The following is a 13865-nucleotide window of genomic DNA, read 5'->3' on the forward strand; positions in this document are numbered from 1 at the left end:
ACTCATGCTTTTTAGATTATTTTCAGTCATCCGTGATAACTCTTTAATTTTAAAATGGTAAAAGGAATAACAATTGGATCTTGAAATCTACTATGATCTTTCATCCTCCAAATCATCCAAATAATTACAGTAATGACAACCACTTTAATCACTTTAAGTAAAGGACTACAAAGATACTTCACAAACTGAACAACCAAATCCAAAGAAAAAAAATTACAAATTTTTTGAAAAGTTTCATTCAATCATGTCGACAACCATATAGCAATAGAATAACCAAAGAACAAATCAGAGAAAAATTCAACATTATTACCACACAAAAATTCAATCCTAGTGTGTGTGTTTTTTTAATCTTGAAATCAATAGGTAAACGTACATATAACAACTTTCAAATAATCAAAGTTTTAGTTGCATCCAACCAATTCAAGTTTCTCTAATCTTCACATTACATACCAAAAGATTTTTTTTTTTTTGCAACTTTTTGAAGAAGCACATCAATCATCTATAATTTAATTAGGTACATCCTCGTCATTATTAACCATTAAATGAGAAAAATCACACAAATTTACAACAAAAGAAAACAAGTTTCAGTGAATATAAGAAATTCTATCTAATTTAGATACATAAGTGTGTGAGAACACCAACAATCATTTTAAGGATTAATACAATCATCCATACCTAGTATTCTATTATATTTTATTATTTACATTCTAAATTGTTCTTTTTGTTTTTTACATTTTTTTAGAAGTTCAAGTTGTCAAATTATTTGCTTTTATATCATTTTTCATAAATAATTGATGACGATAAACTCATTAAATTAGTGTAAGATTTCAAATCCATAGAATTAGTTTAATATTGTTTTCTACTGGTTGGTTTGATCAAGGAGAATTTTTATTTTTAATGATAGTAGTGCAAAACTTTTATAATATATAGTTGTAGAGGAAATGGATGAAACATTGAATTACTTTGTTTTTAAAGTATCTCACTTAATATTTAATTATAATATATAATTGTTAGATAATGGTAATTTTGTGATAGAGTTTTACAGATAATATATCAATTATTGTGAGTGTAATTAATGTTATGGGATAGTTTAGAAATAGTACATGCATTGATTTTGGCCATATTTACTTATTGGAAACTAGAATGTGGTGTTTTTGTATTCACATCAATCGAGTGATAGATTAACACTCAAGTGGTACCTAATAATTATATATATTGTTCAATATTATTGAAGTGTTAACATAAATATAATACATCACTCTGAGAATGAGAATGAGAATGGTAGAGTTCAGATTTGCTACTAAGTTTTTATATTGTCTCTGTACCAGGTCTTCAAAATACACTAATGTTGTCATACTAAAAATATAATATATTTTAAAACATTAAAATCAATATTTATCACTGTATTCTGAATACTCGGTAGAAGAATAATACAAAAAATCTAAATTTCCATCCACGCTCTTAAACGGTTTTACCGAATTTTGTGAATAAGAAGTGTAGGATTTGGCGAAAGTTGGAGCAGAATTGGCTTCAGTGCTTACATGACCATGAATTTATGCCACAACGCATTTCCCCTCTTCAACTTCAATTCCCTTCCAAAATCCAAGTTCCCACGCGCCACCGCAAATGCTACCGGCGAAGCACCTCTGCCAACCATGTCCCAAATTCTAGAAGCGTCGCGAGCGCAGAAACTCGACCTTCACCTCAAAACTCTGGGACCCTTTTTCAGAATCACAGCACGGAGCTTGGTAACCGACGCAGAGCTCGGAAGGGCCGAGGGGTTCGTAAGATTCTGGGTAGATGGCAAAATCCTTCACTTGGACTCGATTAAACTACGGAGAGAAACACTGGGCATGGAGAAATCAATCTTTGGCCTTGGCCTGTTCATTGGAGCCGTTGCAATTCGACACGGTTATGATTCTGGCTGCAAAACAGCGCAGCTATTGGCCATCAATGACTCCGATCTTTACCATTCCAAGGTTCTCTTCTCACCAACCTTATCCAAAATGTCAAGCCTTTTACGCCTTTATTTACCAGTTTAATGATATTTTCTACTTCTTTTACACTCTTATTATTCAATTGGTATGATTTTAACTTTTTTTAATATAAAGTCACTAAATTTATTTTAAATATCGCTGTAAGAAATCTTTACATTATCGATTCGTAGGCTTTTTTCTCTTCCTTTATTGTATAACATAGGCTTTATTTCGATATGTATGGTTATGGACTGGGGGGGTTGAATTTGATGCTGTTTTCACAGTTGGTTCGATTCTACAGTAGACTTGGTTTTAAAGCAGTGTACGAGGTAACGGGGTCCTCCATTGGAGATGTTGGACACATGCTTGTGTGGGGTGGTGTTGGTACCCGCATGGATGCTAGTGTTGAAGAACTGATGGTAAAGTGGTGTACAAGATTTAAAGCGCCCCATAAATAATTATGTCACGGTTGGAGGAGCAATTGAATTACAGCAAAAATAACATAGTAAGAAATAGGTATAGCAGAAGAAAAACAAAAGATGTCGTTTTTTTGTCGATTTGATCTCTTTGTTCTCATCCTAATGAGAGATGAATCAAGAGAATATGTACAACAAGTTCTAGTTTGTTGAGAAATAGTTTGTTTGATGGTTGGTTGTATGATTACTAGTTACTCGTCACTTTAGCTCTGGGTAAAAGTTTGCTGCTTACAAATATGAGAGATTGTAATGAAAATGGGATATAGATTAATGTTACAAGTAAAGACCGGATAATTACAAACTATGGTTGTAATACTTTTTGTAAAATTTATTCATCATTTATACTTCTCCTATACGTATGGTTTACTACTTGAGGTCTATAGGAAAAACCGAAATGTAATGGATAGATACTCAACTTACAACGATGAATGAGGACTAAGGTATTTTCTTTCATTCTTCAATTGCTGAACCACTCCTTCAAGTTGGTATGTAGAAGGCACCAGAGCAGCAAATGTATTTACAGATTCTCTGGCAAAATTAAAGGAACCTGCCCGAGATTCTGAGGGTAACCCTGCTTACCTAGTCAAGGCATTGGTAGGACAGGTGTCATTCCTTCAGAAACAAGTTTAATAATTTTCCTTGTGGAAAACAAATCTAGTTGTGGTTTTGGTGGAAAATTTGGTGCACAACTTCGTCAATTCTTTTTCTAATTTAGATGGGCCACAGTAGAAAACACCTGCGCAAGAAAACCAGCATTCTTAGTTTGGAAAATAATCTAACCTCTTTGGAACAGAGTTGGGTAAAACTTTACCCTCCAAATTAAATTTCCATTTCAATGATTAAACTATACCCAAAGTTGGGAATGTACACCAAGTATGAAGTTTCAGAAAAAGAAAATTAGTAATTCTGACGAGGGATATTTTTCTCACCAATCTTAGCTCCTCCATGCTTGCGAGCCAATCTAGAAAATATGTTGAACCAATTTGGTCGAGCAAAATGTGTGTGTATCTGAAAATTTTAACAGAGAAACGGTTTTTTAGTGAAGCAATAGCAAGACAAGCCTGAATGTGACACAAATTATTCAGTTTTTGGTAGTAGATGTCAAGATTCTTCCAAACGATTTTAAGATAGAGGGTTAATAACAAGATTGTTTGAAATGACAAATTGAATAAAGTTGTCCTCATATGCCAAACTTAACATACGCGAAAAGTCAGTAACATATTCTAGCTTCAATCAGAAGGCATCAAACCTAAAGTATCTTGAGTGTTTTTCATTAAAGCCACTCCAGCAAGTTTAAAGCTTGCTTGTAATTTACAAAGTTTGGCTACATATATTGGTCAAAACTAAGGAGAAGTGCACTTACAGGAGTCCTGGAAACTATGTCAGTGCCATTCTTGGCAAGATGCAAGGCCTGAATGACACTTAGCAAAGCTGAACGAATATCTCCTTCTGGATGTACACTGGTCAGGAAATTGTGCATCTCCACAACGGACTTCAAGGTTATTAGAAAACTAGATTGGTAAGAAAATGCTCCAAGATCTTAAATTGCATCAAAGATATAGTTTCTACAGTGAGCATAATGTCAATGCCATGGCCAAAACAAAATTGCAGTTAGGCATACCTGCTTTTTGTTTGAATTTGAGATTTCCTTCATGACATCTCTAAACCAGTCAAAAGAATTTGGCTCTCTAGTGACCCAATAAAGATATGCTTTTAATGGACCCTTCGTTAAGCTGCAATTTCTGAGACCACTCTATTTTCAAATGCCCAAGTGTGCATTTGTTCAAAGAAACAGAAGCAGAGCAATTGAATTTTGGTGAAGAGATTATCATCACAGTAAGAAAATGCTTACATGAATAAACACAGATAAAAAAACTTACATGATCAATTTCTGTTGTCTGGACACCTTTAACTACATCTTTCAGGATGCTAATGAAAGGTGTGGCTCCTATTCCAAGACCAATTAGTACCAGAATGTCATACTTTACATGGTCTTGAGCAGCACAACCATAAGGGCCATCTATGTACAGTTTTGGACATCCCTGTGATCGTGATAACACTGCCTGCAGATTAAGGAGCAATTTTGAGTCCAAAGAATATAAGAAGCATACAATTTAAAATTTTTTATCTTCACCTCTTGGAATAGATCATATATTTGGTAACTCCAGTCTCCGAGTGTTCTAATGTGCACACTGAGGTAATCATCTTGTGGCCCTGAAGTCAAGGAAAATGGATGCCTGAAAATTTAGACAAAAGAAACTCAAATAGAACATCAATATTCATTGACCTACTTGAAATCACAAAACCGAAAGAATGCATTGAAATAGGATATGTTTGAACATATTTATCAGTAAACACTTTTAGGTTAGACAAATTTAAAAAAAAAATTATAAATTAAAAATAAAACTTTAGAGAAGGTTAAGTAGAGAATTTCTACAAATTAGCTAGCCTATAAGTTAATTTTATCTTATAAAAACGTTTCTTTATTTTTTTTTAATTTTTTTAGAAGTGTTTAAGGAAAAAATTGTTCACACAGTCTTAGTATTAAATAAAAACGGCACAACATCTTGAATGAAATGGTCACTTGAAGGAAATAAAAGTACCATTCAAAAGGCGAAATTTGAGGGCACTGAAGGAATATATACATGCCACTGTGGAACTTGAAACCTTCTGGTTTTTGCATTTTGAGGTACAGAACTTTCCCTGGATAGAGACTAGCCTACATGGGAAAAAAAAAAGAAAAGAGAAGGATAACATTATTATTTTCAGTGACAGAAACAATAAAAGAAATTGAATGTTTTCATATTTTCAGCTGTGTCTTAAAATTTGTTGACAGAACTTTAAGCCCACAGATTTTACAAAATTAGTTGAAAATAGAAAAAGCTGATCAAATACCTTCAAAATATCAACTTCATAAGATCCAGATCTAAAGGCTCTGAAGATCCTCTCTCCAGTGTACAATAAAACTGGGAAAACAATGTACATCCATGTCTGCACATGGAAAGATAGATGGAAATTGAATTTCTTTACCAAAGTTTGTTCTGTAATTTTTTAAATTATACAGCTTTATAAGAACTATAGCAATCCTCTAAATCACAATGTGTACAACTACGAATAAACTAGTAACCAGGAGTTCAAATAATTCAGAAGAGCTTATAATTCACACAGCACATTCTCAATGTCAAGTTTTTATATACTTTTTTTCGATAAAAATTGTTCCAAAAATAATGCACTTTGGAAAATAGAAAGAGCTAATAAATTGAAGAGCTTTATAGCAACTTTTGCTACTGTCTTAATCAAAATGGAAAACAACTAGCATATAAACTAGTCGTCGCGAGGACTTTAAATAATTCAGAAGGGCTAATAATTCAACATGCACATTGGCCGCATTATCAATGTCACATTTTTATATATATGTGTGTTCCGGTGAAACAAGAGAGAAAAGAGTTACATGCGTGTAATCTATGTTAAAAAATAGAAAGAGAAACACATGCGATAAAACACCAAGTTCGAATGATGTTTTTTTACCATTGCATGTACTGGTTTTAGATTATAAAACATCTTCATCATGTAAAACTAGATATTGTAGTTTCACAGAGAAAGACTGTTACAAAGGTAAATCACCAAAGTCAAGGCTAGAATCACGAGAAAGTAAACAGTAACAGGTAGAATAAGGAGGGGAAAAGACATGAAAAAAAGGTACCGTTTTCTCCATCAACTTGTCGGTCAGGAACAGGAACATGGAGTGAATGATGAGGAGGGCGTAGACAAGGACAAACAAATGGTGGGAATACCAAAAGGTGTTGTAGCCAGTGACACGACGGAGGGACACCGGTAACACAGGTGAGCGACGCCTTGGCCACTTTGTGGCTAGTGAAAACGCAACGCCCATTAACACCACCATGGCTATTCCACTTGTCACCTCCGTCGTGGCCAAAATTTCTGCGTACGTTGGTCGGTGGTACCCAAATCCTGCGGCAATTGTTTGCCGGAATATTGATCTGTCTGACTCGCTGATTCTTGGGAAATCACACGCAAGGTGCGTTCCTCCGTGCAATATCACTCCCACCACTATTCCTCCTGCAATGACCTGCACACGTAACCCAAAGACATTGCTTATTCACATCATTGTTATTGTCAATGGTACAAGGTGGTTTTGCTTGTATTTCTCAGAATTTTGGTAGGAATTCAATCTCAAAAGTCCGACCAATAATTAAAGATTGTCCCCTCTCTGTATACATATTTCCTCACTCGAGTATGAAAAGATTGAATATCTGCTGGTAATTCAATACACATGATCCTATAGCCCATCAAACAATAGTATTGAATAGGAACAATCTTTGATATTTTAGTCAAGTTCAACTGTTTAAGACCTTACTTTAGATAAATACAAAAACGTATACACATCCATCTTTTTGGTCTGATAATCAATACTTGAAACAATTTTTTTTACCAAAAATCCAAAGGAGTCGGTGGTCATATACATGCATCTAACAATAATATATTTTCCTATCAGTTTACCAGTGCTTCAATCTAAAATTTGTTTACCAAAAATCAGAAGGAGTTGGTGGTCGTATACATGCATTTAATTAACAACCATATATTGTCGAATCATTTGGTGAATATGACAGCTTATCTACTTATTCATATAATATTCAATGTTGTTTATCGATATTAATCAGAGTTTAATATGAATAATTTTTAGAATTACCTTAAGCCTAAAGAACTATAAACAACTTGCATGAAATGAGGGGGGAATTAGAGAAGCTGTGTACCTTGTGGAAGTTGATGTTGTCGTTAAACGGAATGACAGAGTTTATGGGACGGTGCTTGCGGAGCCATGTGATGGTGTTTCTACAAACAGGGAGAAGAACAAGAGCCATGTTGAGTTTTAAGGTCTCAGCTGCACCTTTAGCCGTGGGAAGGCAATAACCCATGACTTCAAAACCTGATCTGTGGCGATACTGAACAAATTTCCACACAAATAACCCCAAACATGCAAGGAACCAAAGTAGAACAACCCAAGCACGTCTCCAATAAGTTCTGAACAGCACTTCTGTCCTTGACATTGGTTCTTGCTCTTCAAAAAAGTCACCACTGCTAGAATGAACATTCTGTGTGCTGCCTGTTGTTGCTGATACTTGTTTCATTGGAGAGTGTGCCTTTGACAGACTTGCCTTGAATAGAGACCCCATTTGGGATATCTACAAATGATGACGAGTATTTGTATTTAGATTAATAAAATATGGAATAGGGTCAGATCAGATGGTAGTGGGGGGTTGAGGCTTGATTGGTACCTCAAGGTAGCCTTTGTTTTTCTTGTCGAGAGATTCCATGATCAGAGAAGCATAGTTCTCTGCTTCATCATGTGTCACGGATAGCTTATTTGTAGAAGCAGTTAATAAAATTGTCTGTATGAGAACAAAAATAATCATACTCACATCAAACACTTATATACTGAAATATGCAAATTATAATTATAGAAGCACATCATAGAGTTTGTAAGCGGACCAAAATCAACCCAACATGCAGAATAAGACAATTAACACATGCAAATTTAAGCAGCCTCACGCCTAGTACAGTTAATTATGAATTAAGGCATTAAATAAATTATAACCTGCTTCATATCTGTCTCGGTAATTCTTCCATCCTTGTTTCTGTTGCACCTAAATTAAAGCCAAGGAAAAATTAATGCTTGATTTCAGAATTGGGATAACAGACTTTAGCAAAGTTTTTTCTTTTTATTATTATTACATGTCAAAGAAGATTCTGATTCTTGAGTTAAAAGAATTATCCTTCATCCGAAACCAAAGATTGTACAAATCAGCTTTGGTGATTTTGTATTTCCAATTCTCGCCGCCTCTCAGTGCACAGAGTAATTCGTTGGCAAACTCTGGTGACGACTGCATCCCTATAAAGTAAGAAATAATTGAAAGTGGAAAATTAACACAATAATTGGAAGAATAAAATCAGCATTAAGTAAAAACTGGTAGGTATAGATAAGGCATCTGGTTTTATATTACTACTAAAAGGGTATTAAGCAAAAGGAGACTTAAAAAAAGAGAAATAAAGTGTTGAACATTGATCATTGAAATAAATTAAGTAGAAAGAAAAACAATAATAAAAACGAAACAAGTTGTCTTATATTCCGGCACTATAGCGTATCCGAAGAACATGGCTAAGGTGGCTAACTGCTTTGCTCCCTATGATTCTCTTGTGTTAATTGCCAGTGCCAGATGATAAACAGAAGAGACACCGAAAAGGACTTATGAATGTCCAAATGCATTAATGCATCGTGAATTATTGTATTAGTGGTCGTGAAACCAAGCGATATATTGTTACATGAACTGTTGACTTTAGTTTTCTTTTCTCACCAATGCAGAAGCCAAATTCGGACCATCTCACAACCGGTTCCGTGCTCCTTCCGGTTCGGGCCACTTGGTCGAACCGCTTCTCCACATCCTTCCACTCCATTCCACTTTGACTGGGAAAGCCATCGATGAATCCGACTCCTTGAGTTGCTTCATTTTCTACTATCAAAGAACGGGTTTGTTCTGAACTCAAGTTTGTTGTATTGTTAGGATCACCTTCATGCAGAACCTTTGACCCGGTCGGAACCGGGGACAAGGAATGAAGGACTTGGATCCAAGAAGAGGAGGTGGCGGTGGCGGTGGTGGTGGTGGTGGAGGAAGATAAGGAAGAAGAAGAAGGTGATGATTTGAAGAGAGAAATGAGGGAGCTTTCATGAGGAATTTTGGACTTTACAAGCCCATCCATTGATGGGTTGTGAAGAAAGTTGAAGCTTTGATTAATTTGTCATGGAAAGCGAAGGTTTTGTTTCCATCATATTGTAAAGAAAATGTGAATTGAGTATGTAATGCACAATGGTGGAATTAATAAAAAAAAGAAGAAAACTTTCAGGGAAAGATGGTGAGTGGTTTTCTTGAAGAGCATTGAATAGTAATTAGATTCATAAAGTTTGACCAAGGAAGGGCTAGAAGCAGGTAGCAAGAACTAATGTATATGGATTTGTTTATGTTGTTTTACAGAGAGATGTACAAGAAAAGCGGCGATTTTCTTCCCTCTCTCTCTCTTTTCGTGTACGAGGGAGTGCGGAATTTTCTTTGGAATTGAGTGGTTGAATGAGGGAAATGAAAAAAAAAGACAAGTTATTGAAAAGAATAAAGGGATCATGCGCATGGTTTGGTAGGAGTGTGTGGACTACGTTACAGAAATCGAAGTTAATAAATGGAGGTTTTGTTGGAAAATTGCCAGATTGGGAGAGAATGGAGATTAAGTAAGAGCAGGTGAAGATTGAAAACAAATCCACGCAATGGAAAGGGTGTGAGATATTGGTGCCTTTGTGTGTGTGTGTTTGTGTGTTGGTTGAAGATGGGAGGGAAAAAGAGAACATGTTTCGTTTCTAGCTAATATGTGCATCAATAACAGCTCAGAGTATTACAACGTAAGCAAGCAATAGAAAATAATACAACAATCATTAATTTTGAAAGGGATGACGTGTCTTTGCTACTTTTTTTATTATTCTTTTTCGATGTGCTTTTCATTTACACCCATCCTACCACAGAGCCACCCAGGCCTTCTTAACAAATCAGAATTTACTTATTTCTATACAATTGATTGAATTTTATTACAAAATATATATGAAGTTGCAAATTACTTCTGTAATTTATGAAAAAACCCTCTCAATGCCAATTCAGGTATAAATACTTGAAGATATAGTGACATATACTATTTAGAAAAAAAAGTACATATCAATAAATTAAAAACAAAAACATTATATTAGCACAACGTAAAATTGGATATTTAGGTTTGATTGGATTATTGTTTATAACAGATAATAAGTTCAAAAAATTTTACTAAAATAAATTCTTCCATATCTAAAAGAATTAAATATGTTTTGTTTCTTAATTTTTAATCAAAATTAGAATTAGTTCATCTTTTACCATCTAATTTAATCTTTTCACTTTAAAAATATATGAATTTAGTTTTTTTAATCAAATTTTGTTAAATTTATTTGATATTTTAAATATATTTTATGATAATATTTGAGTTGTTTATATCATTTAACATATTTTTTTCTCTAATATTAATCTAGAAATACATTTGAAATGTCAAATAAATTTGACAAAATTTGATTTTCAAAAAAAATTAAAAATCAAAAATATATTTAATTTTCAATTAAAATTTGAGTTTAAGTCTTATTAAAACTTAAAAGTGAAGAATTATGTTTACTTGTAGACTCTAAATTAAAAATTAAATGTTAAGAAAAAATATGTTCAATGTAAAGTGTTTTTATATAGTTTTATCTGTTTGAGGAATTTATGTTATTCTTTTTATACATTTATTTGTGCATATTTTTTTCAAGATAAGAGGATACAGTAAAAGTGACCTAACAAGTTGTTATTAGAAAAAGTTTGTTATCCTTTCTATATGTTTGTGTGCAATTTGGAATCATGAAACAACTAAACCCTATTTTCTTTTGAAAAAGTGGCATAAATGCGAGAGGTTAGGAAGCACAGTGCATCATTCCTAAATGATCAATATCAGCATACATCACATGCATGAGAATAATTATAATTTCTTTTGGAATATCTTCTTACAATCTTTATTAAACGAAATATAACAGTATTGTGTTAATCCACTAAATTACAAAAAAGGTGCCAACCAGATTAGGTTAAAACACCCAACTTACACTATTCTTCACAACTTAACTCATAATACAAGTGCGTTTGGTTTCACAACCCAAACAATTAAAATATAATCAAAATAAAAGTAAAAATACTAAATAAAAAATTAAACAATTCCATTAAAAATCGTGACACGGTAAAAAAAATCATAAATATTTCATTAAAAGCATTGAAAAATAAATTTTCGCCAGTCCAGTAGTAGTTCGCTTACAAAGACAAAATAAAAAATAAGTTGTTGTCTAAATAATAGTTTTAATGTGTTAAATCACGTCTGTAAAGCCAAATAAACAAATTAATATCGACTGCTTCCTAATTTAAAGAACATGTTTTTAGGTCTTGTATTATCGTAACAAGATTTAAAGTGAATTTTAGATTTTAGACTGATTAATACTAATAGATAAATTTAAAAAATCTCCAATAATTTTAAAAATATTTTAAAAAATAAGACAGGTATTAAGAAAGGTAATTTAAATTATAATTTTAGAATTTTAGGATAAGACAATCTTTAAAAAACAATTTAAATTATCTTTTTAAGATTTTATATATTTTTATATACTAAAAGCTATGTAGAACATATATAGAAGTAATTATTTAATCTGCAACTCTCCTAACTATAAAAACGGAAGTAATATAAAAGTTTGAACATTTGGTTTTCCGAAATAACATCGACTTCGAACCAGAACATTCATAAAAATTAATTCTAAACCACTTTTAATAAATTATTCCATTTTTTTTTATCAATATTGAATTGTATAGGTATATTGAAATTAATGGAACACTGTAAAGATATAATTAAGGTGAAGAGAAAAATTAATGGAATTGGTCAGCAATTTTAGAAGAGGATGATTTTGAAAAAGTTATATTGGTATTTAAAAAAAAACTGCTTTAACTAATTTTAACAATTTTCCATTTAGTTAAACTTTTAAAGATTAACGTATATAAGTTAGTTAATGTAAATATCATTATATATATGAACTAAAAATACCTTCATTGCAATTAATTAGTGGTAGTTGAGAGAAAGAAGCATGATGTAAGTGAAGAAGACGTGATGCAAGACGCATAATAATTAAGTAAGAATATATTATTGAAAAAATAAATCGACTTTAATATTTCCTCTAAAACACCTAGAGATTAGAAGATAAAATGGAAGTTTAAATTAATAGTAATTTTAAAATGGAGGAAATGTTTTATATTAAGAATAATAAAAATATATTTTAATTTAATGTTATCTTTCAAACTTTTATGCCTTGTATTTAGTGCCGTCAAAATGGGTTGAAATTCGTGAGTCGATTTGACTCATCACGAGTTTAAGCTGAGCTGGGTTGGGTTGGAAAAAAATACTTAATGCGAGCTAATTTTGACCCGGCTCACACGGGTTGAGGAGGGTCGGGTTGGCTCACCAATCCACCTATTTTTTTTAATTAAATCAAATTAATTAAATTAATTATTCAAAATCCTATTTTTTTATTGAAATCAAATTAATTAAATTAATTATTCAAAACACACAACCTTTACTTAGCAATAGAGCCTTTCGCTTTGCTATTTTTTCAAAAGTTCTCCTCTGGAAATAAAACCCTAAGATTATAGATTGGATAATATTATAGATGGAGATAAAGAAGAAAATGCTTTAAGAGAGCATAATACTGTGGATTTATCCATTCAGGACTCCAATTTAATAAATAGATAATATTATAGATTGGATAATTCAGGAATATATCATTTGTTTTATCTTGTTTTTAGACCTATCTACTGACAGTTTTATCTTGTGCTATATATTTGTTAACGGCTATATGTAGTTTCTTGATCAAACGGTTGTGTATGTCTCATTAAACTAAATTGACAAAATTTTATGCTTGATAGCTTAGAATATGTATAACAATATATTTCTTTTGTTTCATTTTCTTTTATCTCAATCGGTCAAATTATTACTGTTTCAATTTTATCGATCAAAGTAACATACTATAAGAATCTCGGAAAAAGAGGGTGAAAAAAAAGTTAATTAAGTGAGCCAATGAGCCAACCCGTTTAACCCACCAACTCGTGGTAGATCAGGTCGGGTTCGAATTTTTTTGGCTCGCTAATAAATGAGTCTGGTTGGATTGGCTCACTAAGTGACCAATCCGTGGTGAGTCGGGTCGGGTCGGGGCATGTTACCCGTTTTGACAGCTCTAGTTGCATTTATATAAGTTTTGATGATTATGTTCGTGTTGATTTTATTTTTGTGTGTTTTTTTTCGTTTGAAAATTGTAAATAATTGTAACTCCATAGTTTGTATTAATTCTATTATATAGCTACTTGGTCCGTATTACTAGTTTATTGATGCGTGTTCACACAAGAAATAATATTCTAACAAAAATTAAATTATTCACTAGGCTTATCATCATTGGTATAGACTTTTGTTCCAAACTATATCTATCCACCAAATAACATAATGTGTCATCCTAACAAACAAATTCTCTGTGTACACAACTATCTAGTAATATAATGTGTCATTCTAACAAACAAATTCTTATAGTACAAAAATTATTTGTCAAGAGTGTATGACACATCTTCAATTATAATTTGTCAATGTCTATATATCATTATCTATAATCTATAATGAGGTATAAAGAGGTTTTTCATTTTATCTTTTCTTTTTTTTAATAATGTTTTAAAATTATAATACTAAATCACAATGAAATATAGTAGTAAGAGAAACATTATTA

The 13865-nt window shown here is 32.3% G+C and overlaps 2 protein-coding genes across 3 annotated transcripts; one reads left to right on the top strand and one right to left on the bottom strand.

The window, feature by feature from the left end:
• Nucleotides 1-1402: 1402 nt before the first annotated feature.
• On the top strand, nucleotides 1403-2619 carry LOC108323821 (uncharacterized). Its single transcript, XM_017556588.2, has 2 exons — nucleotides 1403-1979; nucleotides 2261-2619. The coding sequence occupies exons 1-2, from the start codon at nucleotides 1542-1544 to the stop codon at nucleotides 2432-2434; spliced, it is 612 nt and encodes a 203-aa protein (XP_017412077.1). The 5' UTR covers nucleotides 1403-1541; the 3' UTR covers nucleotides 2435-2619.
• A 127-nt stretch (nucleotides 2620-2746) lies between these two features.
• LOC108323820 (respiratory burst oxidase homolog protein A) lies at nucleotides 2747-9855 on the bottom strand. Of its 2 annotated transcripts, XM_017556587.2 has the most exons (14): nucleotides 8827-9849; nucleotides 8207-8363; nucleotides 8070-8118; nucleotides 7750-7863; nucleotides 7228-7656; nucleotides 6156-6542; nucleotides 5348-5443; nucleotides 5056-5171; nucleotides 4587-4689; nucleotides 4333-4515; nucleotides 4074-4205; nucleotides 3816-3944; nucleotides 3382-3460; nucleotides 2747-3188 (listed from the first exon to the last, which is right to left on the bottom strand). In XM_017556587.2, the coding sequence occupies exons 1-14, from the start codon at nucleotides 9227-9229 to the stop codon at nucleotides 3079-3081; spliced, it is 2487 nt and encodes an 828-aa protein (XP_017412076.1). In that variant the 5' UTR covers nucleotides 9230-9849; the 3' UTR covers nucleotides 2747-3078. The 2 variants fall into 2 exon arrangements, 1 of the variants encoding a protein (XP_017412076.1); XR_001831733.2 differs by lacking the exons at nucleotides 2747-3188; nucleotides 3382-3460 and having other exon boundaries at nucleotides 4074-4194; nucleotides 8827-9855.
• Between the last annotated feature and the right edge of the window lie 4010 nt (nucleotides 9856-13865).

Source organism: Vigna angularis, chromosome 1, assembly GCF_016808095.1.
Source record: "Vigna angularis cultivar LongXiaoDou No.4 chromosome 1, ASM1680809v1, whole genome shotgun sequence".
Lineage (NCBI taxonomy): Eukaryota > Viridiplantae > Streptophyta > Magnoliopsida > Fabales > Fabaceae > Vigna > Vigna angularis.

Coding starts and splice junctions, on each gene's coding strand:
- LOC108323821 (XM_017556588.2), top strand. CDS start 1,542: ATGACCATGAATTTATGCCACAACGCATTTCCCCTCTTCAACTTCAAT. Junction 1,980..2,260: donor CCGATCTTTACCATTCCAAG/GTTCTCTTCTCA, acceptor CTGTTTTCACAG/TTGGTTCGATTCTACAGTAG.
- LOC108323820 (XM_017556587.2), bottom strand. CDS start 9,229: ATGGATGGGCTTGTAAAGTCCAAAATTCCTCATGAAAGCTCCCTCATT. Junction 3,461..3,815: donor ACATAGTTTCCAGGACTCCT/GTAAGTGCACTT, acceptor TAAAATTTTCAG/ATACACACACATTTTGCTCG. Junction 3,189..3,381: donor GCATGGAGGAGCTAAGATTG/GTGAGAAAAATA, acceptor TTTCTTGCGCAG/GTGTTTTCTACTGTGGCCCA.